The 24972-nt window shown below is 43.1% G+C and overlaps 1 protein-coding gene across 1 annotated transcript in view; it reads left to right on the top strand.

Annotated features, from left to right (window-relative positions):
• The window catches only part of RFX4 (regulatory factor X4), a 170249-nt gene that overhangs the window by 6156 nt on the left and 139121 nt on the right, over positions 1-24972 (top strand). Inside the window, exon 2 of the mRNA XM_060112612.1 lies at positions 19678-19764. Within this exon, the coding sequence (XP_059968595.1) occupies positions 19678-19764 (87 nt within the window). The remainder of the gene's footprint in view (positions 1-19677; positions 19765-24972) is intronic.

Below are 24972 nucleotides of genomic sequence, written 5' to 3'. Positions count from 1 at the left end.
GACTGGGAAAGCCCGTTCCCTCACCCCACCCTGCCTGCTTCAGCTGGACACTGGTAGAGCGCTAGCCTGACAGGGCTTGGTGATGACGCCGGCCGCCAGGTGGATTTGAATCCCACTTGGTGAGAAGGGAAATGCATGGATGAGAGTGAAGGAGCAAGGAATGTTGTGTCTTTGAGCACCAGAGAAAACGTCTCAGAAGTTGTCCTATGATTCTGGATTTGAAGAGGATCTTAAATGATGGCAGTGGTAGGAGGCAGTGCATCGTAAGGGTTGAGTAGAGCATAGACTTTGGGCAAATTTTAGCTTGTTTCATCCATCCATTCATTCAAGAATTCTATGTGTCTTCTATGTGCCCTGCATTCTGCTAAATGCTGAGCTTTTAAAATGCCATCGCTGCTCCTCTGGAGCATAAATTCTAGACAGACAAACAGATAAACACAGAAATAGATAATCTCAGCCAGTGATACATACTATGAAGAGAAAACACTATCTAGATTAATGAAGATAGAGTGTGGTGATGGAGAGGTTGCTGCCTTTCACAGGGTGCCTTTCTGCCACATGAAGCTGTGTGTCTTTGGTCTGGAAGCTAGATATTGCTGAGCTTCAGTTTTCTTACAGAATTGATAGAACCGTCTGATAGGGCTGTTGTGAGTCTGCAATGCGAAAGTGATAATAAATAACGTATATTCAATACTTACTATATGTTTTCACTTTGCTAAGCATTTTAATTTAAATGCATTATCTAGGTAATTCTTACAACAGCGCTATGAAGAAGGAACTGTTATTGTTCGCAGTTTAAAGAAGGAAACCAACAGGCTCAAAACTGAAAAGTTTCTGAACTCTAGAAGTTGGGCTGTGAGACATACCTTGACTGCATGGGAAGCAAGATCGATCTTAATTGTGTGTGCCAAACTTTCCTGAGACAGAATGCAAGTAATAAATCTAGGATTTTGTTTTCATTTTTAAAGCTCATGTTTGTCAAGTGCCTTTCACATGCCAGGCATGTACTAAGCACTTTAAATTCATTATTAGTTGTATTTTAAAATATATGTTAGGGGTACTATTATTATCCATTCCATTCTATGCAATGGGAAATGGAGGCAGATAAAGGATATCCTTGAAGGGAGTAAGTACCCTAACCTGCAGTGATCCACACTCTTAGTCACAAGGCTATACTGTCTTTCTCTTCTTTTTTGTTTTAGCGAGGGAGAGGGTTGTGTTGGAAAGGACGTCCAATGAAAGCGTATATCATTTTAGCAAAAGCATGCCATTTTCTTCCTGTAAGAAAGCGTTAGGATAGTCTTTTATACTGTGAAGACAAAATTGTAAATTATCATTGGCAAAAATAGGGACATAAAGGGACACATCTTTACTACACATGTGAAATGCAGTGTAGTCTTCTCGGGGATTCATTTGAAGTTTAGTTACCATTCGCTTTGTGTCTGTGAATGTCTAGGCTTCATTCATGCTCACATACAGACATACCTCAGCCAGAATAAACTAATGAGGCAGAAGCCATTAAGTACTGTGATTATATATGTAGCCTTTTGGTAATTTAACAAACCATATATTAGAGCTAGAAGTCATTCACAGATATGTGTTCCCCTATGGCTTCAGGTAGATGTGGGTGTGCTTTAATGAAAAGAACATGGGCTTTGCTATCAGATAGACCAAGATTTAAATCCCTGCTTGGTCACTTGCTAGCTGTGTGACCCGGGGCAAATGACCTAAGTTCTCAAGCCCCAACTTCCTTCTTTGTGAAAAAATCCACTCTTTACCTTCTAGGGTTCTTAAGAGGATATACTAGGGAGGAGGAGGTTGTTGGGTGAAATAAGTGAAGGGGATTAAGAAGTACAAGCTCCGGTTATAAAACAAATAAGTCACAGGGATGTACTGTAACAGCATAAGAAATATAGTCAATAATGCTGTAATAATTTTGTGTGGTGACAGATGGTTACTGGACTTGTCGTGGTGATTGTGTGGTAATGTATTTGTCGGATCACTATGTTGTACACTTGAAACTAACATAATATTGTGTGTCGACTATACTTCAATAAGAACAAAAAGAGGATGTAATGAGATTGTGCACTTTAAGTTAAGCCTGGCTCCTAGAAATTGCTCAGTAAATGGCAGACCTTACTATGATTGAAAATAATTATCTGGCCTTCCTGTGCCAAATCCTAGGTGTCTAGTTGGGAAAAGGGGATAAGAATGCTGAAAAAAATTTAGATTGTTTCAGCATATCTAGATGTTTTCTGTACTACGTAGACATAGTCTCAATTCTCATGTCAAGATAAATCATTCTCTTCTAAAAGGTTTTAGGCTGAGGGATTCATGTCATTTTCATTTCTCTACCTTTCCCATGAACAAGGCATTTTATGTGCTTCTGTTTGCCATGGTTTCACCCTTGCGTTTTCCAGTTTGTTAAAGGAAGTGGAAAATGTGTCTTTGTAGAGGCAACACCTGTTGACTGGGATTTGAATCCTGCAAGAAAGGTAGTTCCATGGAGCTCTCGGAGGAGACGTATGGTGCACACCTCTGATGAAGACCCCTGCACAACCCCTGACGCCCTCCCAGTTCTAGAACGTGATGGCCCCCGTTCTCCATCCACTGCCCTCCCCCCACTGCCCAATACGTGTAGGCATCACTGTTTTATTAAAGACTGAACCATTTTACACTTGACTTTCAAGAGGGGAAACCAGTTTCAAGTGAGTCTTTCTCTGAAACTCGTTTTAGCAGGAAACTCGTTTAGTTCTTTGGCCTTTCTTGCATATTTTTCTAACGTGAGGAGAAAATGTCCATTTGTTCCGTTTCTGTCTTTATAACTTGATTTTATCTACATTGTGGTTTTGGGGTTTTTGAAATATTAACAGCTTTCTTTAAGAGAGAGAAAGATCATAAAAAGCAGAAAAGAAAGAATGAAATTCAGCCCTTCTGTTTTCAGTTGAATAGGATCTGAATTTAGGCAACCAGGGCTGAATTACCTGTGCCAGTAGATTACGTGGTTTCTGTGCTCAGATCTGATCCTCAGAGCAGAATTTCTTTAAAATAGGCATATAGTTTCCACTTTTGTGGTTGGTTAATCCTCAATAAAATGTAAAAGCATAATCTTCCTCTGAGCAATCAATAATTATTAGTAGACAGGTGAACCTTGACGTGTTGGGTTTATATTGTTGTGATTGTTTTGCTTTAATTCAAGGGGATAATAAGAAAGCCTTTGAAAAGGCTTCAACCCAGTGAAGGTTAGTTAGGGCTTAATGCCCTGCGTGTTTTCTGACTACCCAATTGTGCTAAAGGTCAGCATTGTTTAGACGCAGGCTAAGTGAGATTGATGAATATAGCAGATTTTTATTTAATTGGAAGGGAGAATTACTACTTCATAAGCAAGGATCTCCTGAAAACATCATGTTGGAGAAAAATGCAGTATCAGTGAACATGAGTGAACTACTCCTGAACTAGATTTTGAACTGTCATTTGAATAATCTAAAGAGTGATTAGTGATTGCTAATTATACCACCAGCCACCAATTTTTGAGGCACGAATGCATTTCGTGGAGAAACTTATGTTAACACCTTTGTTTTGAATCTTGTGACGGCTCTGAAGTCATTTCAAGCTAATATTAGACTTCTGAAGAAGGAGGCGTTTCTCTGAATGTTACAATTACAGAATTTATAATTTTTTTAAAAAAGCAGGGGTGATATTTGAGCTCCACATCATCTTTTTTCTGAACGATGAGTCTAAATTTGGGGGTGTTGATACATGTGATGTATTTATAGTTTGTGAACTGGTTCTCAGAGCTCATGGGTAGGTGAAATTCCTATTGAAGTTGTTGGGGTTTTATAAAGTTCCGGAAATGGGCCCGTGGCATAAACGCAGATCTGTTTATGGTGGAATTGATTGATCACTTTAAATATTTCGCTGTGTTTTCTTTATGGTGTTCAGTTCCACTGCTGGTAACAAATGTGGAGTGGGGGCAGGGGGAGAATTTGGGTGCCTCTATAAGTTCTTTGTTCTACGGAAAAGAAAATCAAGTAATTTTGTATCATTCTTACATGGCTACATAAAAAGCTAAAATTTCTGTTTCTAGGAGTTTTTTTTTTTCTTTTACTTGAGGGCTCCTTTTACAAAAACAAAAGTTTCTCCACAAAGCATTATTAGACATCATAAAAAAAATAAATAACTTTGGCTGAGAAAGCCCTGGGAGTTTACAAGGGAGGAAGATCCCAGAGGGCTTCAGGCCCTCAGTTAAAATGTGAAAACTTTTAAGCATTGGAAAGAAGATTTCTAAAGCGTTGAGCTGTTGTTGCGAGAGGGCCGTTGGTCTCCGTGAACTTTTATTTTCAACTCAGTGGGCAGAGTTTTTGAGGTTGCTGTGGTTTGGGTAGGGGACCTTTTCAGAAATGCCAGCCTTTTAGAAAAAAAAAAAAACACAGCTTTTCTTCTAATCAAGTCTCTGTTTTAAAGTTTGAAAACTTTGCTGTGATTAGAAGAATGAATTATTTGTCTGCTTCGTTGGGGTTTCCTCCGGGTGCCCAGGCTGCAGGGCATTCTCCGCCTGGGCTACCTTGCAGGGCACTGCTGAGGAGGCACTGGGAGCGGGGAGAGCTGCCTGCCTGGACCTGGTCTCACCCGCAACAGGCGTGAGCCTCACTCAGGCTGGTTGAGCCCCGAGCATAGCAGGGAAAGCGTGCAGGGCAGAGAGGTCCAGAGGGGTCCAGAGAGATCCGAGAGATGAGGAGCCTGAAAAAAGGATTCCCTGTGGGTCTGCGTTCTGTTCAGAGTTTTTCTTGGTATTGAGACATACGTAAAAAAGAAGAAGAAAGGAAAAAAACACCAAAGCCGTATGATTGTACATAGTACCTGGAGACTATATATTGATTGTTTTTGAGAAGGAAAGAATGAAAGAAAAGGAGATGAAGAGAGAAAGAAAGGAAAGAAGGAAGGAAGGAGGCAAGGGAGGAAGGAAAGGACAGAGGGAGGATGGGAGAGAAGGAGGGAACTACCCGAGTTATTTTGGTAATTGACGGCAGGCTGCCTTAATGCATTATTTTCAAAATTATTAGTTGCTTTTTTTAAATCAAGTGACTCCCTTTTTGAAATCGGGTAGCAGATTAATAACATTTATCATCTTTTCCAATCACTGTGCTAAATGCTTATACATGTTAACTCATTTAATTCTCATACCCAACCGATGGCATTATTTTCCCCATCTTACAGAAGAGGAAACCGAGGTGCAGAGAGCCTAGGTAACATGTCCAGGCCAACTGGCTAGTGTCAAATGAGGGTTTGAGCACAGATTATTCTGATTTCAAAGCCAGGCTGCCTCCTTGCCTCCTAAGACCTGGAGTTAGAAGGGGGACCTCAGAGATGTCCATCCTAGCTCCCCTGCTCTACTGTATAGCGAAGTTCAGGAGGTCAATTCACCCCTAACCCTGGGGGAGATGGCCGCTCATGCTGCAGTTCTCTGGAGCACAGTCATGGGTGTCAGTGTGCTTCTGGCTGTCATGGGCACCTGGATGTGACTTTGGCAGCAGACTGCTGACTGAGGACACCCACGGGGGCTCCTTCCTGTGGGGGCACCTTCATGTCAGGTGTTCCTTTCATCTCTAATTGTTCTCAGAGCTTCTGAGTTCAACCTGGCACCACCACTGGGGAGGTGTCCCCCGCCTGCCAGTGACTCTGGCAAATTTGACATCTTATATCATCAAAGGCTTCATACCTATTTACTTACAGACATGATTTTCCTTACAGTAGGTTAAGCATAAAAACCTTGGGTGTTAAAATAACAGCCCCTTCCATTGCATAGCATGTCAGTTTGCAATCACTGTTACAATCGTTTTTCAAAATATTTATTTATTCATTTATTCATTCATTCATTTATTTATGGCTGTGTTGGGTGTTTGTTGTTGCACATGGGCTTTCTCTAGTTGCGGCGTGCAGGGGCTACTCTTTGTTGCGGTGCGCAGGCTTCTCATTGTGGTGGCTTCTCTTGTTATGGAGCGTGGGCTCTAGGTGCACGGGCTTCAGTAGCTGTGGCATGCAGGCTCAGTAGTTGTGGCATATGGGCTTAGTTGCTCCGCAGCATGTGGGATCTTCCCAGACCAGGGCTCGAACCCGTGTCCCCTGCACTGGCAGGTGGATTCTTAACCACTGCGCCACCAGGGAAGTCCACTGATACAATCATTAATAGCAGGGAGTTTTCAATCGCTGATACAAACACTAACTGCTCTGGCTATAGAATCCCATAGACTTAGTGAGAACCGGCTTTGCCATGGGCTAGATGTATGAATTCAGCAAGTCACGTGACCTCTCTGAGCCTCAGTTTGCTGGATACTAAAGTGGGATCATGCAGAGTACCTACCTTAGAGGGTCTTGTGAGGATTAAATGAACTAATGCATATAAAGGGGTCCACACAGGGCCTTGGCATGTTGTAAAAGCTCAATAAACAGAAGGTGCTTCGAGCACTTGCTTCTCCTTGTGTCCCCCTAGTAGCTTCCAAGACCTGCCTTCTCCCCATTCCCCTTTCTGCCCCTTCCCCCAGGACTGCATAGGAGAAGAAAACATGTTATACAACACTTCCACTGTGTTCAGTCTTTTCAATACATAAGCTCATAAACCTGTGATCTGGGCAGGATCATTCCCATCTTATACTTAGTGAAACTGCCACTCTGTGGGATTCAGTCACTGTCTGTGCATTGGTTCGTACAGCGAGAGTATCCGAACTGAGGTTGTTATGGCACCAAAGCTAGTCCTGCTTTCTTTTTTCTTTTTTCTTTTTTTTTGTTTTTTTTGCGGTACGCGGGCCTCTCACTGCTGTGGCCTCTCCTGCCGCGGAGCACAGGCTCCGGACGCGCAGGCTCAGCGGCCATGGCTCACGGGCCCAGCCGCTCCGCGGCATGTGGGATCTTCCCGGACCGGGGCACGATCCCTTGTCCCCTGCATCGGCAGGCAGACTCTCAACCACTGTGCCACCAGGGAAGCCTGGTCCTGCTTTCTTAAACCAGGCCATCGCCATACCAGTTAAAAACATGCGGCTGTAATGAAGGTGTGGGTGGTTTCCCTTCCACGTAGAGCTCTGACTGTCTGAACTCTGCCTCACGGTGCTCTTATCCACGTGGGCCTCAAGTGCACAGACTTCCAATCCTCGTTTTCATTGTTTACTTGATGCTTCTTCCTTTGTTTCTCAAGATTTCCACCTGTGTCGTTATTCTCTGTGCTTAGCACAGTGCAAAGCATCTTCCAGAGTGTCTCACACAAGTCGGTGCTCGATGAGTATTTACTTAAGATATAAAGCAATTCCTCCTTCATATTCTGAGGAATGCTGCACCTCTTTGCCTGCTTTCTAGGAAGCCTGGCTCAAGGCTCCATGCAAGCAAGTACTTGATAGATTAACTGCAGATGAACTGACACTCTTGAGCCCCTGTGAGCCAGGCATGGTGCTGGTGCTTCATTCATTTCTTTCTTTCCCTCCCTCCTCTCAGCCCTTCCTCTTCTCTCCTCATTGATCTGCTCCTCTGTGCCAAGCACCATCCTAAGTGTGGGGAATAAGGTACAGTCAGCTCTTAAGGAGCTTATATTATTTTTCCTAATCCTCATAGTAACCTCATGGGGTAAGTATTTTTAATATAGGAAGAAAATTGAGGTCCATGAGGTTAAGTAATTTGCCCAGGGTTGCAGAATTTTCTTGGTCCCTTGTAAGGGGAGGATTAGAATTAGTGTCCTGCCGGCTCCCAAGGCCATGCACCAAGAGATCCAAGAATCAAACAGAAAGAATGATAACAGGAAGGAACTAAAGAGTAATTCCTGAGAGGTGGGCATGATATAAAAATTATAATAGCTAAGACTTATATAGTGCTTACCATGTAAGTATTCTCTGTGCCTTATTCACTTAATTCTCATACAAACCCCATGAGATGCTATTATTACCACTCCCATTTTGCAGATTAAAAAAAATTGGGGCTCAAGGAGGTTGAGTTGCTCACCCAAGGTCATACTTCAAGGAAGTCAGACTTGAACCTGGCAGTTGAGCTCCACAATCTGTGTCCTTAACTACTACATTGTTATTCAAACAAACCAAAAAAGTGCCTTAGTCACAAACAGGTGCCTGGGACTCACAGCGGTTCCATGTATTTAGAACGTGCTCTGTGCCAGTCACTGTGCTATAAGTACTTTCCATGCATTTGTTCACTACAATCTCACACCACTAAGATGAGGTAGGCACATTATTATTACATTTTACACAAGGGGACACTGAGGTTTAGAGAATTTGCCTAAAGTCATTTCACTAGTAAGTACTAAGGCTGTAATTCAGACCATTCGTCTGTAGCTAGTTACGAAGCCCACATGCTTACTCTTCCTTCTCCTCGGTGATTCTCAGGAAATGATCCAAATGAAAGAAAACATTACATGCACCAAGTTGTCCATTAAAACATTGTAAAAAATAGGAACATTAGCTCAGTGGAACACTGGGCATGTATTAAAACAATGATGAACGTGAGGACTGTAGCAACAGAGGGGAAATCTCCATGATAGAAGGTTGAGAGGAAAAGGAATAGAAATTGTACATTCCCTGAGATTACAGTTCACATATGTGCACAGGTGCGCATGAGGCTGGGGAGCAGTGCAGAAAAAGGACACGCAGTTCACACGTTAGAGGGGTGGGATTGTGGGTCTATATGTTTCTCTTTTCAACATTAAAAAATATAATTTATTCGATAGATTAACACAGGAAAGAAAAAAGCGCTTTGCTTAACAGAAGGATATTTTGTTGATTTATCTCAAAAGTGCAGGTTAGTTTGAAGTTTCTTTGGTTCCGGCAGCCAGGAGTGCCTGACTCCTGAGTTTTCGGAGGGGGAGTCCACATTCCTCTAATACAGGGGGTGAGAAGAAATGCAGAAGAGGTAAACAAACAAACAAAAACCTAGGAAAGGCAGTGATGTCAAGAATCAGATAATACCAGATGATGTGCACAGCGAGTAGCCTTGGCTCCAGTGATCTTTTTCAGATTTTCTATGTTTTAATAATATTGTAATAATAGCAATAGAAACAAAGAAAAAGTCTGCCAACATTGGGTAAGGGTAGGTATGCCCCCCGCCCCGAGAAGTGGAGGGGAAATGAAATTTTTACAACCTGGTTATGCAATTATGTACATTAACTCTGGTGTTCCCAGAGATATTTTCAGAGCAGAGATTTGCTTTTACATTGAATTTATCTTCGACAGGAGATGGCACTGAACACCTTAGCTTTAATTTTCTCTAGTCTCTGGAGACTGTTGGTGAGTTCATGATCTGTGAAATATCAGCATTGGTGCACCTTCAGGGTTCCATCGCTAATTCTTGTATATTGCAAACAATGACACCTTAATTAATCTCTTTGCCCACTTTAGAATTTTCTATATTGAGTTTTCTTGAAGTAAGAAGGAGCAGTAACATTACTGAGTACATATTGTGTGTTTGGTGTTATTTTAGACACAGCTTAGTGCTCACAATGAGACTTCAAGGCATGTGTAATTGTGGGTATTACAGTATAAGTTAATGGTCAGGTTAGAGTCAGATTCAAACCCTGGCTCAGCTGCTTACTGGCTGTGTGATCTTGGGCAAGTCATTGCTCTGATGATGATGTTGACGAGGATGATGGTACTTCACTGAGAGGCCACGTTCCAGGATGTGTCATTAGTGGACTCACTTGCATCATGCAGTGATTGAGACCCCAGCTGATGAAGAAGAGACATGGGGACACTGGTCACATGGATCGGCCAGAGGAGTGGATACAGTTAGCTAGAAGGAGGGCAGAGTTCTTATCTTTTCTCATCTCACTCATCTGTTCTGGTTCAAGCATCGAAGACTTAAGACTCTTGCAGTGGCCTCCTACTAGGGGGACATTAAGTCCCAGTTTTCCTGGGACAATCCTGGTTTACACATATGGTCCTGGCAAAATTATTACTAACACTGCTTTTCAGTCTCAGAAACTTCCAGGTTTAGATGATAAATGATATGGTCTCCTGCTTCCCTTTCCCTCTCCACTAAAATTGTGTTTAGCAGCCCCTGATGGAGCTGCCCACAGAACTGATTTGTTTATGCCACAGTCTACTCAAAAACTTTTAGAGGTTCTCAACCATCTACTGAATAGAATCCAGACTCCTTAACCCAGCCCTGAGTACAGAGGCAGGGCTTTTACGTGCACATGCCCGTTAGCATGTTACAGAGTGTTAGTTATACAGGATAGTCTCAGTAAACACATGTTGAATTAACACCTGAATGAATGAGTCCATTCACGCTCAGGCTGCCTGTCAACGTCTTGAGTGTGTCACTCTTCTGCCGGCTTCAGGGACTTTGCATATGCCGTTCCTTCTGCCAGGAACCCTCCTCCCTCTTTTCCCTGGGGTAGTGACACATGTCTTCTTACTCTTTAGCTGTCCGTTTAATGCTACCTCCTCTGAGAAGCTTCCTTGACTCTCACAGATTAGGTCAGACCTCTCTTTTTTTTTATTTCTCTCCCCTGGCTTTCTTGGTAATTATGTCTCTATTTGTGTGATTATTGAATAGCTGACTTCTGCACTAAACTCTGACCTTCCATGAAGACAGAAACTGTCTTGTTCCCCGCTATGTCCCTACTGTATAGCTCAGTGCCTGCAACATGCTACCACATAAATAGTTGATAAACGGACAGTGGGATAAATGAATGTAAGTCCCCTCACAGGCTGCCCTTTCTGAGCCAGTGCAGTTCATGTCACCTGGTTAAAGCCTTCCAATAGCGTCTTGGCACACTTGGAATAGATGTGAAGTTCTTACTCTGGCCAGCGAACTTCGGGCCCTTCCTAACTTTCTGCCCTCAGTTCGCACTGCCCTCCCCCGTCCTTCCTCTCCTCCACCATACTGGTTTCCTGGCTCTTCCTCACACCCTCCAAGCCCACTCCCACCTTGGGCCTTTGCAGTTGCCTCAACATCACCTCCTCCGAGAGGCCCTCAGTGTCCCTGCCACCTAAAACAGCACCCCACTCTCTCTCTCTCCCATTCCAGGGCTTCGTTCCTTTGGAACACTCATCATGCGCTAAGTCATCTAGCTTATTTGTTTTTGTCTGTCTCCACCACGGAATATAAGCTCCCTGAGAGCAGGGACCTTGCCTGCCATGTTCATCACTAGATCCTCAGAGCCTGGCAAACAGTTGGCACTAAATCACTGTTTGGTGGGCGAGGGAAGGAATAAAAGCAGCGGCAGCGTGGGGCTGCCCCTTGGAGGCAGGGCAGGGACCCCTTCCTGGAACCCAGCAGCCCCTGGGGCGGGGCCTGTGGTATCGCCATGGCAACCCACCGACCTGAGGTACCTCCTGGAGAGGCCGCAGCTGCCCGCCTCCTGGGCCCACTTTGCACAGCTTCCTGTGTGTCACCACCGCCACGGAGAGTCCCGGGGAGAGAGAGGAAAAGCAGCATCCTGGTGCGTGGGGGGACGGGAGCAGGCCCCGGTGGCGTGGTTCTCCTGATAATGAGCAGGGCCTGGGGGAGGGGACACCGGGGTGTGCTCTGGCACCTCCAGAGGGACCTGGGGCCCCGTCCTCCCTTGGTAGCTGCTAGTGTGGCATGTCAGCTCTTTCATGTAGCATTTCTAAAGCTGCAGGTTCCTAAAATAGGCCTCAGCACAGCGCCCCAAAAGACTGTTGATATAAAGAGGATGAATAACGCCTTCTATTAAAACCCAGTGACACTTTATAAGTCAGGCGGTGTTTTCTTCAGGTATTGCATAAGGCAAAACTCCCTGTTCTCATCCAGTTCCTCAGAAACAAAGCTCATCGTGTTACTCCCCCACTGCTTAAAAATCATGGCTGGCTCCCAGCTGCCTGCAGGCTTCTTGGCCTGGTGGGTGAGGCCTTTGCAATCTGCTCCTAATGGAATCTCCCACTTGTCTCCCACCACTCTCTGGGTCACAGGTCAGTGGGCTCTTCACCTTTCTCAGAACCCATCTTGTGCCTTTGTCTGCAACGGTGGCCCTCTTCCCCGGAATGCTCTTCTCTCCTCCTTGGTCTGGCAGATGCCGACTCCTTTAAGGACCAGCTGAAATGCCTCCCCCCACACCCCGCTCTGTGAAGCAGCCAGGATGAGCTGGAAGCACCTTACTGTAATCTAGACGTACCCCTGGCTACCTGCTGGCCTAGCAAGGCAGGGTGCCATGGTGACAGCAAACAGCTTTGGGGTCAGACAGACCTGTGGTGGTGACATCACCTAGCTTCTCTGAGACTTTCCTCTTCACAGATCGGAGTTCAGGTCTCTGTTTCAGAGCTGTTGGAGGTGAGCAGAGGTGACGCAGAGTGACCGGCCTGGAGAGGACGCTCAGTAAATGCTAGATGTCACCGTTGCCGTCTGTCCCCATCATGGCTGTGAGCACCTGCTGGAGAGAGACCATGCTTTCCTCATCTTCCCACAAAGCCAAGCATGCTAAGTGCCTCACCCGTATCATTTCAGTTAATCTTTGGAGAAACCTGGGAGGCAGGGCTTTAGGAAGGGTCCAGAACCATCTCAGTGTTACATAGCTACTGAGTAGCAGGTCTGGGATTTGAAATCCAGTTGTTCTAACCCCAGGCCCCACATTCTTCCTGGCCTGCCTCTGTTTTCTCTTTCATCTTGTACTGTCTCCCCTATGGCCACTCCACATCAGCCCCCGGGCCTCCTTCCAGTTCTTTAAATAGGTCACACGTGACCCCACCTCAGAGCCTTTGCCTCTGTGGTCTCCGCTGTCAGAACTTCCGAAGGCCTTTTTTGCTCCCTCACCACTCTCGGTCTCTGCTCACATGCTGTTTCTTCCCAGAGGCCTTCCTGGGTAGGGTCCCCCGTCCACTCTTCCCTGTTCCTTCGTTCTGCTTTGCTTCATCATAGCCATCACCGCCAGCTCTGTGCCCGACCCTGCTCCAGGCTCTTGGGAACTAAGTGCTGAACAAGATACTCAAGGTTGTTAGAACGTACAGTTTTAAGAGTGGGGGAAATCAATAATAAAAAAAGAATACATAAGCAACCAAGATACTTTCAGGTCCTGAGACCCTGGTCCATCAGAGATATCCTGCTGTACTATATTGGCTTCCTGTTAAATAGCTTTTGTCCATCTCTTCTGTTAGAACTTTACACTGAAGACACTTGATAACTATATATTTGCAGATTGAATGCATAGAGGGATGAGAGAGAACAACTAGCCTGTGCCCAGTAGGATGCAGCAGGAAGAATAAGCATAGGCTTTGGAGACTGAAGACCTGGGTTTGAATTCTGAGCCTAGCACCTTTGAACTGTGTGACCTTGGCCACACCACTGCCAGCAAGCCACTGCCATGTTCAGTTTCCTTATCTGTAAAGTGGTGTAAATTTCTGTCTCATGACGTAGACTGTGACGCTCAGATCAGGTTCTCTGTGTCAGTGTGCTCTGTAAACTTCAAGGATTACCTGCCTTTTGACAACTAAGTTGTCTCCTCCTGCCAGGCCAATATATGTTCATGAAGCACTGCTCTGAGTCTTGGACTGCCTTGGACATGCCATGCCTCCGATACAGCTACTTCCTGGTTGTTTTTGCTGCTGGAAAGGGATCCGAGTCTCCCAGGAAACCCAACAACCATTTATGGCTCATTCTATGAACTTGAGAAAGTCACTTCAAATTGGGGTTTCCAAATCTCCGATATGAAGTGGGGAGGAGTGAAGATTTGCCTCTAAGGAATGGGGGTTAGACTCCTTATAAGATGAAAATGTATAAGGCATTATCTGCATCCTCCTTCCTGCCCACGATCCCAGATGAGTCAGATGAGGGATGCCTTGCAGCCCAGGAGCCTATGCTCACAGCCGTCAGTAAATCCTGTTGGGCACTTAGAGCAAGCTTGGTCCTTACTAAAAGGTCAGGTGGTTTTTATGGATCAAGAATGAGGCGGTTGGGAGCAGGAAGTTATCCAAGTGTGAACTGAGCTCTGCTTCTCCCATGTCCCAGAGCACAGCGCCAATACTGCCACACTGATCACCGCGTTAGAACTTTTGCTTCAAGCCTCAGTTTTCATATCAGTAAATAGAGATATTAAGACATACCACATCATATCGTTCTGAGGTTTAATTCAGACCACACGTGTGAAAACTTGAGTAGTATCTGGCACACAGTAGGAACTTACTGTTGTTTTTTGAAGAAAGTAATATATTCAACAACATGTATTTACTGCACAATATCTGTGGGGCTAGGCACAGTGCCAGACACTGGGGACAGGTGAACAAAGATGACAGGGTGCCTGCACTTATGAGCTGATGGAGTAGCACCTGCCTTGCTTTCTTGATGGCGACTAGAGGGCAGAAACCAGTCTTACTCATGTTTGTATCAGACTCACTTTACTACAACTTCTTGTATCTAGACAGTACAAAATAAATTTTTCTTGAATTTTCCTTTATTTGGAAAATTGCCTTTGATGTGTTGTCCTTTTTCATGCCTTATGTGGTAAAAAAAGAAAATGATTAGGAAATTCTGTAGATATGTGAATGTACCTCCTTACATGCTGTGCACTCTTTGATATCATGCGTGTCAATAAAGTAATGTCCATTGAGGCCAGACTATAGGAAAAACTTCATACCAGGCACTAGTGGAGAGTCGAAAGAGAATAAAATTGACAGCATTCTTAAGATGTTTATGTTCTGAACTGAAGAGCCTGTTATGTATAACAAAGGCTTGCAAAGAAATATGTAAGTGAATTTAGCAAAAATTGTAATATGTAAATTGAGTTTTAGCAAAAGTTGTAATGCAAGGCAGACTGTGATCAATGCTGCAATATTGGCACCATGTCTTGGAGACCATATGGGACACAGGATAAGGAGAGCTCAGGGTGCACTTGGAGAGAGCGTTGTGGTTATGACCTGAGATTGAATGCTTGTCCTAACCCTACCTCTTACTAGCTGGGTGACTTTGGACAAGTCACCTAATCTTTCTGAGCCTTAGTTTTCTCATCTCTAAAATGTGCATATTAATAGAACCTACCTTATAGGGCTGTTATGAGGATTAAGTATGATGGTGTATGGAATGCATTTGCATAATGCTTATAAGGGCTCTGTGTATGGTGGCCTTTATTAAGTCACTTAATATACAAATAAGTAAGATAGATGAACACAGTGCTTTATTAAAAATTCAATATACCTGTCATTCTGGTTGAGTAATTCTTGATCTTTGCAAGACAAAAATCCATTATTAGTAGTTTTAAAGTATATAAAGTTTACTTCAGGTGACCTAAATAGAGGCCTTCCAGTCCTGTGGAGCAACCTAACTTATGGGACACGAGTTTCAGATGCCACTGTTGAGGGTCCCCCTAGGGAAGAAGACAAACGTCAAAGGGCTCCAAGGCCCATGGCCTGTATAGATATTTCAGAGTGTTGCGTCCGTGCAGTCTGGAATGCAAGACCTTTGAATGCACTGGAAACCCCCATGTCCAGAGCAATAGATGTGATGGTTCTGCTGTATTAGGCACTGCTCAGACCCCATCTGAACCCTCAGAGTTCATCCTGACTGCCACGTGTTCAGACAGACATAGAAGACAGCCAGAAATAGATGAACAGGATGGCAAGGAAGTGGGAACAATTTCTCCCAAGAAAGAGCTGAAACAAGTGGAGTACTTTGACTAGAAAAATGGAGACAGGGACTTCCCTGGCAGTCCAGTGGTTGGGACTTCGCCATCCGATGCAGGGGGTGTGGGTTCGATCCCTGGTTGGGGAGCTAGGATCCCACAGGCCTCGGGGCCAAGGGACCAAAACATAAAGCAGAAGCAGTGTTGGGACAAATTCAGTAAAGACTTTAAAAATGGTCCACATCGGGCTTCCCTGGTGGCGCAGTGGTTGAGAGTCCGCCTGCCGATACAGGGGACACGGGTTCGTGCCCCGGTCCGGGAAGATCCCACATGCCGCGGAGCAGCTAAGCCCGTGCACCACAACTACTGAGCCTGCGCTCTAGAGCCCGTGAGCCACACCTACTGAGCCCTCGTGCCACACCTACGGAAGCCCGCGCGCCTAGAGCCTGTGCTCCGCCAGAAGAGAAGCCACCGCCTGCGCACCGCAACGAAGAGTAGCCCCCACTCGCCACAACTAGAGAAGAGCCTGTGCACAGCAACAAAGACCCAACGCAGCCAAAAATAAATAAATTAAAAATAAATAAATAAATAAAAAGGAAAAAGAAAGAAAAATGGAGACGTGGTGGCTTCTCCATATATCTGCTGTCTGCAACAGAGACCAAACTTACTCTGTGTTGCTCCTGGGAGCAGAGCTGGGTAGCAGAGTGGCTACAGGCATAAGCCATGAGTCAGAGAGCCCTACGTGGGGGCAGTGGGGGAAGGGAGTACTTGGTGAGATTTCTTCTCTCTACCCTCTTTCCCTTCTGTAACCTTGCTTTCCCCTCTCTCCAGGGTTGAGGCTGGGCAGTGTGGGGAGAGGTACAGTCATCAGCAGAATTCTTTGACTTGAACTCTCGTGGGTGGGTGTTGCCTCTCTTGGCCCACATGGTGCTCAGAGCCAGCTCCTCTCTGGAATGTTGCCATGAGTTCTTCAGAGAGTGTGCCCCGCCAGTCACTAGGAATTCTCACCTGCAACAGTAGGCCCTTCCAGGGCTCCAGCGATAACAGGCCTGATCTTGGCACTGGCAGATGGGTGAGAGGGAGAGTGTTGCCTTAGTTCCCTGTTTCTGATGCACGAGGGTGGTGGTGTATGTGTGAACGTTGTGTGCCTACATGCACGTGAGAGTGCAAAGGTGTGCATACCTAGCTGGGAAGACCAGGGACTGGCCCAGAACAATAGAAATTGCTTTTGGTGGTGTGCTTTGGTGGAGGAAGGGGCCGCAGATTTCAGGGGACGCCATCCAAAATCAGCCATGGCTGTTGCCAGGGAAAATGTGCCAGGACTTGAAAGGGTTAGAAGATCTGAGTAGAGACATTCTAGAGAGTTCTGAAAAGAATCCCGGAGATTTGTATCCAGATGTGGTTTTGCATAAGATGTGATGAGAAACACCCATCCTGTGCCATCACAGCTTTGAAAACATTACAGGCCATTTGTTTCTATGTTGTGCATTTGAAATCTGGAAGGGGGTAGCGTTTTAATGTTTTGAATCTCTCTGCAGCTCAGTGTTTCCTTAGAAATACCAGATTTCCATATACTCTTTAACAATCTGGCTCCTGTTCCTCCCCTGATATTTCTCTCCTACTTATTTACAATTTTGGAAACAGCTTTTAAAAGAGCAGTTTGTTGGGACATAAAATACAAACCAAAACCCTAACATTTCTCCTTGCTGTTGACGTTTGCTTTCCCCTCACTACACAGCTTACTCGCCAGCGTTAGCATGGCTTCCTTTTACAATATGTTACTAAGAGCCAGGGAAAAGTAATGATCTTTTCCTTGGCTCTTTGAATTACGAGGCGTCACATTAGTCGATTAAGCTTCAGTTGCTCTCTAGGGAAACCGGAGATGAAAATCCTTACTTCAGAGAATTGTCCAAATTCAATGAGATAACATATGTAAAGGGCCTGGCATGTTAAAATAGGGGTTCAGGAAATGCTAGCTCCCATATTATAAAGAAGGCAGCAGGAGACAGCGCCGTTCAAAAGCACACATCCATAGGTATAGTCATTTCTGCTATAATACCACCTATCCATTCCCCCAAATCACCATCATTCTACAAAATTGCACAATAAAAAGTACAGAGATCACTGGAATAATAAGCTAGGGGCACAACATTCAAAAACTTTGTCAGTGACGCATGGGAAAGAAGGTAGGAACCTAATAGAAAGGATAGCACAATTTTATACATGTTAAATGGTTAAGAGGCACATAAATACAATAAATATGGCACTTCACCTTGGACTTGAAGTTGCTTTTGAAGCTCTACGAGTCCTTAATAGTTTTTTTTTATACTACATTTTTTAAAATTTATGTAATTTATTTATTTTGGGATGTGTTGGGTCTTTGTTGCTGCACGCGGGCTTTCTCTAGTTGCAGCGAGCGGGGGCTACACTTTGTTGCGGTGTGCAGGCTTCTCATTGTGGTGGCTTCTCTTGTTGCGGAGCATGGGCTCTAGGTGCGTGGGCTTCAGTAGTTGTGGCTTGTGGGCTCCAGAGCACAGGCTCAGTAGTTGTGGCTCGTGAGCTCTAGAGCGCAGGCTCGGTAGTTGTGGTGCACGGGCTTAGTTGCTCCGCAGCACATGGGATCTTCCTGGACCAGGGCTCGAACCCGTGTCCCCTGCATTAGCAGGTGGATTCTTAACCACTGCGCCACCAGGGAAGCCCTGAGGTTTGCTTTTGGAAGTGGACTTCAGAAGGGCTGCAGCTTGTGTGTTATTGTGAAATGTTAGAACGTGGGTTATCTGGGCAGGTGTGGCTCACAACCCACACTGTAAACTCAAGTAGCTGGTAGATGTTTGAGGTGTGAGCACGTGTACATTTTTGCATATTCCTACAGGGCTCAGTTCACCTATGTGCAGTTTTCTGCATTCATTTGATGTTTTTTAAGGAAGAAATCAAGCATAAGCAAACAGAAAGTTTGTGCTAGGCACAAATTGTTCCCTAATGTATCACTTGCATTGAACGCATTTGTGTTTTCAAAACAAGCATTATAGCAGAAATGATGTACTTAGCTGATGCTGTTGAATAAATGAATGAATAGTGGGCGGTCTAGATCAGTGATCCCCAACCTTTTCGGCACCAGGGACCGGTTTCGTGGAAGACAGTTTTTCCACTGATGGGGGTGGCGGGGGGTGGTGAGGGCTGGTTTCGGGATGATTCAAGCACATTACATTTACTGTGCACTTTATTTCTATTATTATTACATTGTAATATCCAATGAAATAATTACACAACTCACCATAATGCTGACAGGAGGCAGAGCTCAGGCCATAATGTGAGCGACGGGGAGCAGCTGTAAATACAGATGAAGCTTCGCTCGCTTGCCCGCCTCTCACCTCCTGCTGTGCAGCCCGGTTCCTAACAGGCCATGGACCGGTACTGGTCCTTTGGCCCAGGGGTTGGGGACCCCTGGTCCAGATGATAAAATAAGCATTATGCTACATTGTGGAAAGTGTATTTGTAGCCTTTGGAACTGGATTTTTAAAAAACCATGGTCCTCTGGATTTCAAAAGTAATGGCTAACTATTACAGAGCTTTTGGTGCCTCGTCCTGCAGTGACCTTCAGTCTATGCTTGGAAGAGCCCCTTCAGGGGTCGCTGGCAAAGGGAGGGGAGCTGCAAGGTTCCCTGCCCTCCTCTTCTTCAACCAGAGCCCTCAGGGTTGTATCTGCTTTTCTTTTTTGTTTTCTTTTGAAGAAAGGGTTCTGCTGCTAATTTACAAGCCTCCAAACCACCACTAGTGATTCAGTTGACCCAAATTTTGTTTTACAATCTAGTTCTCAGGAATGTATCTTTTTTTGAAAAAACATAGTCCTCAGTTGGTACTATTGGGCTATGAATACTCCAGAATTAGTAGAATTTGTCCAAGAAATACTCAAGTGGGGCTTCAAATTACCATTTTGCCTCCAAACTACTCAGCCAAGTCTCATCAGCAATGGTGCATGCGGGGCTTCCTGTCAAATCCAATGCCAGTCTGGGCAGATCTCAGATGAAAGTTGATGGGCATTTAAATCTAGCGCATTGATGATGTTCTCTTCTCTTCACAGACACCAACAACATGATTTTCTTTCTTTTCATTTTTAGAGAGCTGGATTGAAAGATGTCTCAATGAAAGTGAAAACAAACGTTATTCTAGCCACACATCTCTGGGGAATGTTTCTAATGATGAAAGTAAGTGCTTGAAACTCATTCTTCCACGGTGTCCTGGATGCGGACTGTGTCCTGATGAGGAATGGTGCTTCTAGAATGCTAGACTGGGGCAAGTTACCTGAAACAAGAGGCTCTCCAGCCATTTATGAAATACCCCAGGCCCTCCCTGTAATATCCTGCAGTAAGGAGTGCAATGCAGTCAGGTGAACGTGGAAACTGAGGCCATGGCAAAAACTTGGCGTTTACACATTTTTATTGTCTGAGTCCCTAATGACCCCATCTCAGTGATGCTCCAGTGGGAAAATGTGGACCTTGAATGGGAAAGCCATTCCATGTAGATGTGGGTTTAAAGTGTGTCATGGGACTGTTGTTTTAGGGTCACGAATGTCCTTGGTGTTTGAAAGTAACAGTTTCTCCTGGATCTTGGGCTAGAGAATTGGTATTAATGGAAAGATACAAACTGCTCTGTTTACACCTTTCCCTGTGTTATGTCAGACTGGGGCTGTGGGTGCCTTATATTAAGAGCAGAAGCCTACTTGGGACTTGTATTTGCTCCTAAAGCCCTGCAAAAAGGGGGCAGCTTATTATAAAAGTCATTTCCAGCAGGGACAGTGTCTCTCTTGGTTGGTAAAGAGCATCTCCTTAGTTCAATTTTCTCGAAGATTCAGGGAATCTTCGTGGAAGATTTAGCCATACTGTTGTATGTCACAGTAGTTTTTCTTTTTCATTGCTGCATAGTACTCCACTGTATGTATATATCACAATATACATATCAGTGTAAACGTTGATGGATATTTAAATTGTTTCAAGTTTTTGACTGTTTCTTAAGCATCTCTGAACATTCTTTTTTTAAGTGTATTTTATTGTGGTGGAATATACCTAACATAAAATGTATCATTTTAACTGTGTTAAGTATATAGTTCAGTGGCATCCAGTACATTCCCCTTGTTTTTTTTTTTTTTTCTTGTGGTACGTGGGCCTCTCACTGTTGTGGCCTCTCCCATCGTGGAACACAGGCTCCGGACGCGCAGGCTCAGCGGCCATGGCTCACAGGCCCAGCCACTTCATGGCATGTGGGATCCTCCTGGACCGGGGCACAAACCCACGTCCCCTGCATTGGCAGGCGGACTCTCAACCACTGCGCCACCAGGGAAGCCCACATTCCCCTTGTTTTGCAACCATCACCACCATCCACCTCCAGAACTTTTTACATCTCCCAAACTAAAATTCTATACCCATTAAACAACAACTCTCCATTCCCCTTTCCCCCTAGTCCCTAGCAACTACTCTTCTACTTTCTGCCTCTATGAATTTGACTACTGTAAGGATCTCACTTAAGTGGAATCACATAGTATTTGTCCTTTTGTGACTGGCTAATTTCATTTAGCTTAATGTCCTCAGGGTTCATCCATGTTGTAGCATGTATCAGAATTTCCTTCCTTTTTAAGGTTGAATGACACTCGCTCATATGTATATACCACATTTTGTTTATCTTTTCATCCACTGATGGACATTTGGGCTGTTTCTACCTTTTGGCTATTGTGAATAATGTTGCTATAAACATGGGCATACAAATATCTGGTCGATTTCTGCTTTCAGTTCTTTTGGATATATAACCAGATGTGGAATTGCTGGATCATGTGGTAATTCTATGTTTAATACTTTGAGGAACTGCCATATTTTCATGGTGGCTGCACTATTTTACATTCTCACGAGCAATGTGCTAGAGTTCCAATTTCTCGACATCCTTGCCAATACTTGTTATTTTCTGTTTTTCTGGGGGTTTTTTTGTAATAGTCATTCCAGTGTATAAGGTAGTATCTAATTGTGGTTTTGATTTGTATTTCCCTAATGATTAGTGATGTTGAGCATCTTTTCATGAGCTTATTGACCATTTGTATATAGACTTTGGAGGAATGCCTATTCAAGTCTTTTGACCATTTGTTAATCAAATTGTTTATTTTTGTTTTTGAATTGTAGGAATTTCCCTAATGATTAGTGATGTTGAACATCTTTTCATGTGCTTATTGATTATTTGTATATATTCTTTTTAGAAATGTCTATTCAAGTCTTTTGACTGCTTTTAAATCAGATTGTTTCTTTTTTCTTGGTAAATTGTAGTTCTTTATATATTTTGCATATTAACCCCTTATCAGATATATGTTGTGCATATATTTTTCTCTCATTCTGTGGATTGCCTTTTACTCTGTTGATTGTGTTCTTTGATGCACAGAAGTTTTCAATTTTGATGTAGTCTAATTTATTTATTTTTTCTTTTGTTGCCTGTGCTTTGGTGTCATATCCAAGAAATCATTGCCAAATCCAATGTCATGAAGGTTTTCCTCTATGTTTTCTTTCAAAAGTTTTATAGTTTTAGCTCTTATGTTTAGTTCTTTGATCCATTTTGAGTTAATTTTTATACATGGTGTAAGGTAAGGATTCACATTCATTCTTTTGTTTGTGGATATCCATTTTTCCCAACACCATTTGTTGAAAAGACTGTGCTTTCCCCATTGAATGTTGACACCCTTGTCAAAAGTCATTTGACTGTGTATGTATCTGGACTCTCTATTCTGTTCATTGGTCTATATGTCTGTCTCTATGCCAGTATCACACTGTTTTAATTACTGTAGCTTTGTACTGAGTTTTGAAATCAGGAAATGTGAGATCTTTAATGTTGTTCTTTTTCAAGATTGTTTTGGCTATTCGGAGTCCCTTGAGATTCCATATGAATTTTAGGATGGATTTTTCTATTTCTGCAAAAAAGTGTTGTTAAGATTTTTCTAGGGATTGCATCGAATCTATAGATCTCTTTGGATAGTATTGACATCTTAACAATATTAAGTCTTCCAGTCCATAAACACAGGATGTCTTCACATTTACTGATGTCTTCTTTAATTCTTTCAGCAATGTTTTATAGTTTCAGTGTACAAGCCTTTTGCTTCCTTGGTTAAGTTTATTTCTAAGTATTTTATTCCTTTTGGTGCTATTGTAAACAGAATTGTTTTCTTTCTTTTTTTAAATATTTATTTATTTGGCTGTGTCGGGTCTTTGCTGTGGCACGCGGGCTCTTCGTTGCAGTGCGCAGGCTTCTCTCTACTTGTGGAGTGCGGGTTTTCTCTTCTCTAGTTGTGGCATGGGCTCCAGAGCATGTAGGCTCTGTAGTTTGTGGCATGTGGGCTCTCTAGTTGAGGCGCGTGAGCTCAATAGTTGTGGCACTCGGGCTTTGTTGCCCCCCGGCGTGTGGGATCTTAGTTCACCGACCAGGGATTGAACCCACGTCCCCTGCATTGGAAGGCGGATTCTTTACCTGTGGACCACCAGGGAAGTCCCTAGAGTTGTTTTCTTAATTTCCTTTTTGTATTGTTCATTGGTAGTGCAGAAAAATGCAGCGGACTTTGTATGTTGATTCTGTATCTTGCAACTTTGCTCAATTCATTATTAGTTCTAGCAGTGTGTGTGTGTTCTTCTTCTGGTAGTATGTTGAATAAGAATGGCAAAAGTGTTCCTCATCTTAGAGGAAAAGCTTGTAGTCTTTCCACCGAGTATGATGTTTGCTGTGGGTTTTTCATATAGGCTTTACTCTGTTAAAATAGTTTTCTTCTCTTCCTATTTTGTTGAGTATTTTTATCATGAAAAGATTTTGAATTTTATCAAATGCTATTTCTGCATCAATTGAGATGATCATGTGGTTGTTCTGTTAATGTGGTTTATTATATGGATTGCGTTTTGTATGTTGAACTATCCTAGCATTCAAGTAATAATCCCACTTGGTCATAGTGTATAATCCTTTTAATACACTGTTGAATTATGTTAACTAGCATTTTCTTGGGGATTTTTGCATCACTGTACATAAAGGATATTGATCTGTAGTTTTCTTATAGTGTCTTCATCTGGCTTTGGTATCAGGGTAATACTGGGCTTGTAGAATGAATTTGGAAGTGTTCACTCCTCTTCCATTTTTAGGAGTTTGAGGAGGATTGGTGCTCTGAATATTCTTGTGGACATCCTCTTTTTTGAACTACCTGTTCAGGATTTTACTTGTCAGGTTTTGTTGTTGTTTGTTGTTGTTTTTTGAGTGTGCTATTTGTCTTTCCCTTAATGATTTCTAAGAGTTGTTTTTATATTTTGAATAGGAGATATTTGTCAGATAAAAGTATTGAAGTTTGTGGTATGCCTTTTCATTCTTTTAGTGGTATCTTTTGATGAACAGAAGTTCTTACTTCTAATAAAACCCAGTTTATCAGTGTTTTTCTTTTATAGTTAGTGCTTTTGTGTCATATTCAGAAATTTTTGCCTACCTAAGGTCATGAAGGTTTTCTTCATGTTATTATCTAGAATTTTTATTATTTTACCTTATACTTTTCTATCAACAGACATCTGGAATTTTTGTAAATGGTGTGAGGGAGGAGTCAAAATTCTTTTTTTATTTTTAATTTTGACTGATAGAGCACCATTTTTTCTGAAAAGACTGTCCTTTACTCACTGGTCATAAGTCAGGAGATCATATACATGTGGATCTATGTCTTGATCTTTATTCTGAATCATTGATCTGCTTGTCTGTTTTAGAGCCAGTACAATAATCTTTATTACTGTACCTTTTATGGTACATTGTAATACATGGTGGCATAAGACCTCTTTTTCAAGATGGTTTTGGTTAAGTTCTTAATATTTCTATATAGATTTTAGAATCAGCTTATCTATTTTCACATGCACAAAAAAATCTGCTAGGATTTTGATTGGGATTACATGGTATCCAGTTAATTTCAGAAGAATAACATCTTGTGGACATCAAATTTCTAATCTGTGTATGTGCTTTAAACCTCCATGTGTTAGATGGCCTTTAGGTTCTCTCAACACTGTTTTGCAGATTTCAGTGTAGAGATTTTGCACATCTCTCATTAGATTTATTCCTAGGTAATTGATATTTTTCAGTACTATTGTAAGTAGTATTATTTTTAAATGTTTTCTAATTGTCAGTTGCTAGTATATGAAGATGCAATTTATTTTTTAGATAATGACTGTAACCAGGCACTTTGCTAAATTTACTTATTATTTATGAGTTTACTATGAACATAATCATGTCACCGGATAATGATAGGTTTGCATTTTCTTTTATAGTTTTTATATTTTTATTTCTTTTCTGTGCCTTAGTGCACCTGCTGGGACCTCTACTGCAATGTTGAGTTGAAGTGGTGAGAGCAGACATTCTTGCCTTGTTCCTTACCT

This window comes from Mesoplodon densirostris, chromosome 11 (assembly GCF_025265405.1).
Source record: "Mesoplodon densirostris isolate mMesDen1 chromosome 11, mMesDen1 primary haplotype, whole genome shotgun sequence".
Lineage (NCBI taxonomy): Eukaryota > Metazoa > Chordata > Mammalia > Artiodactyla > Ziphiidae > Mesoplodon > Mesoplodon densirostris.
Note: the sequence above shows the minus strand (reverse complement) of the source record. Positions and strands in the feature narration are given on the sequence as shown.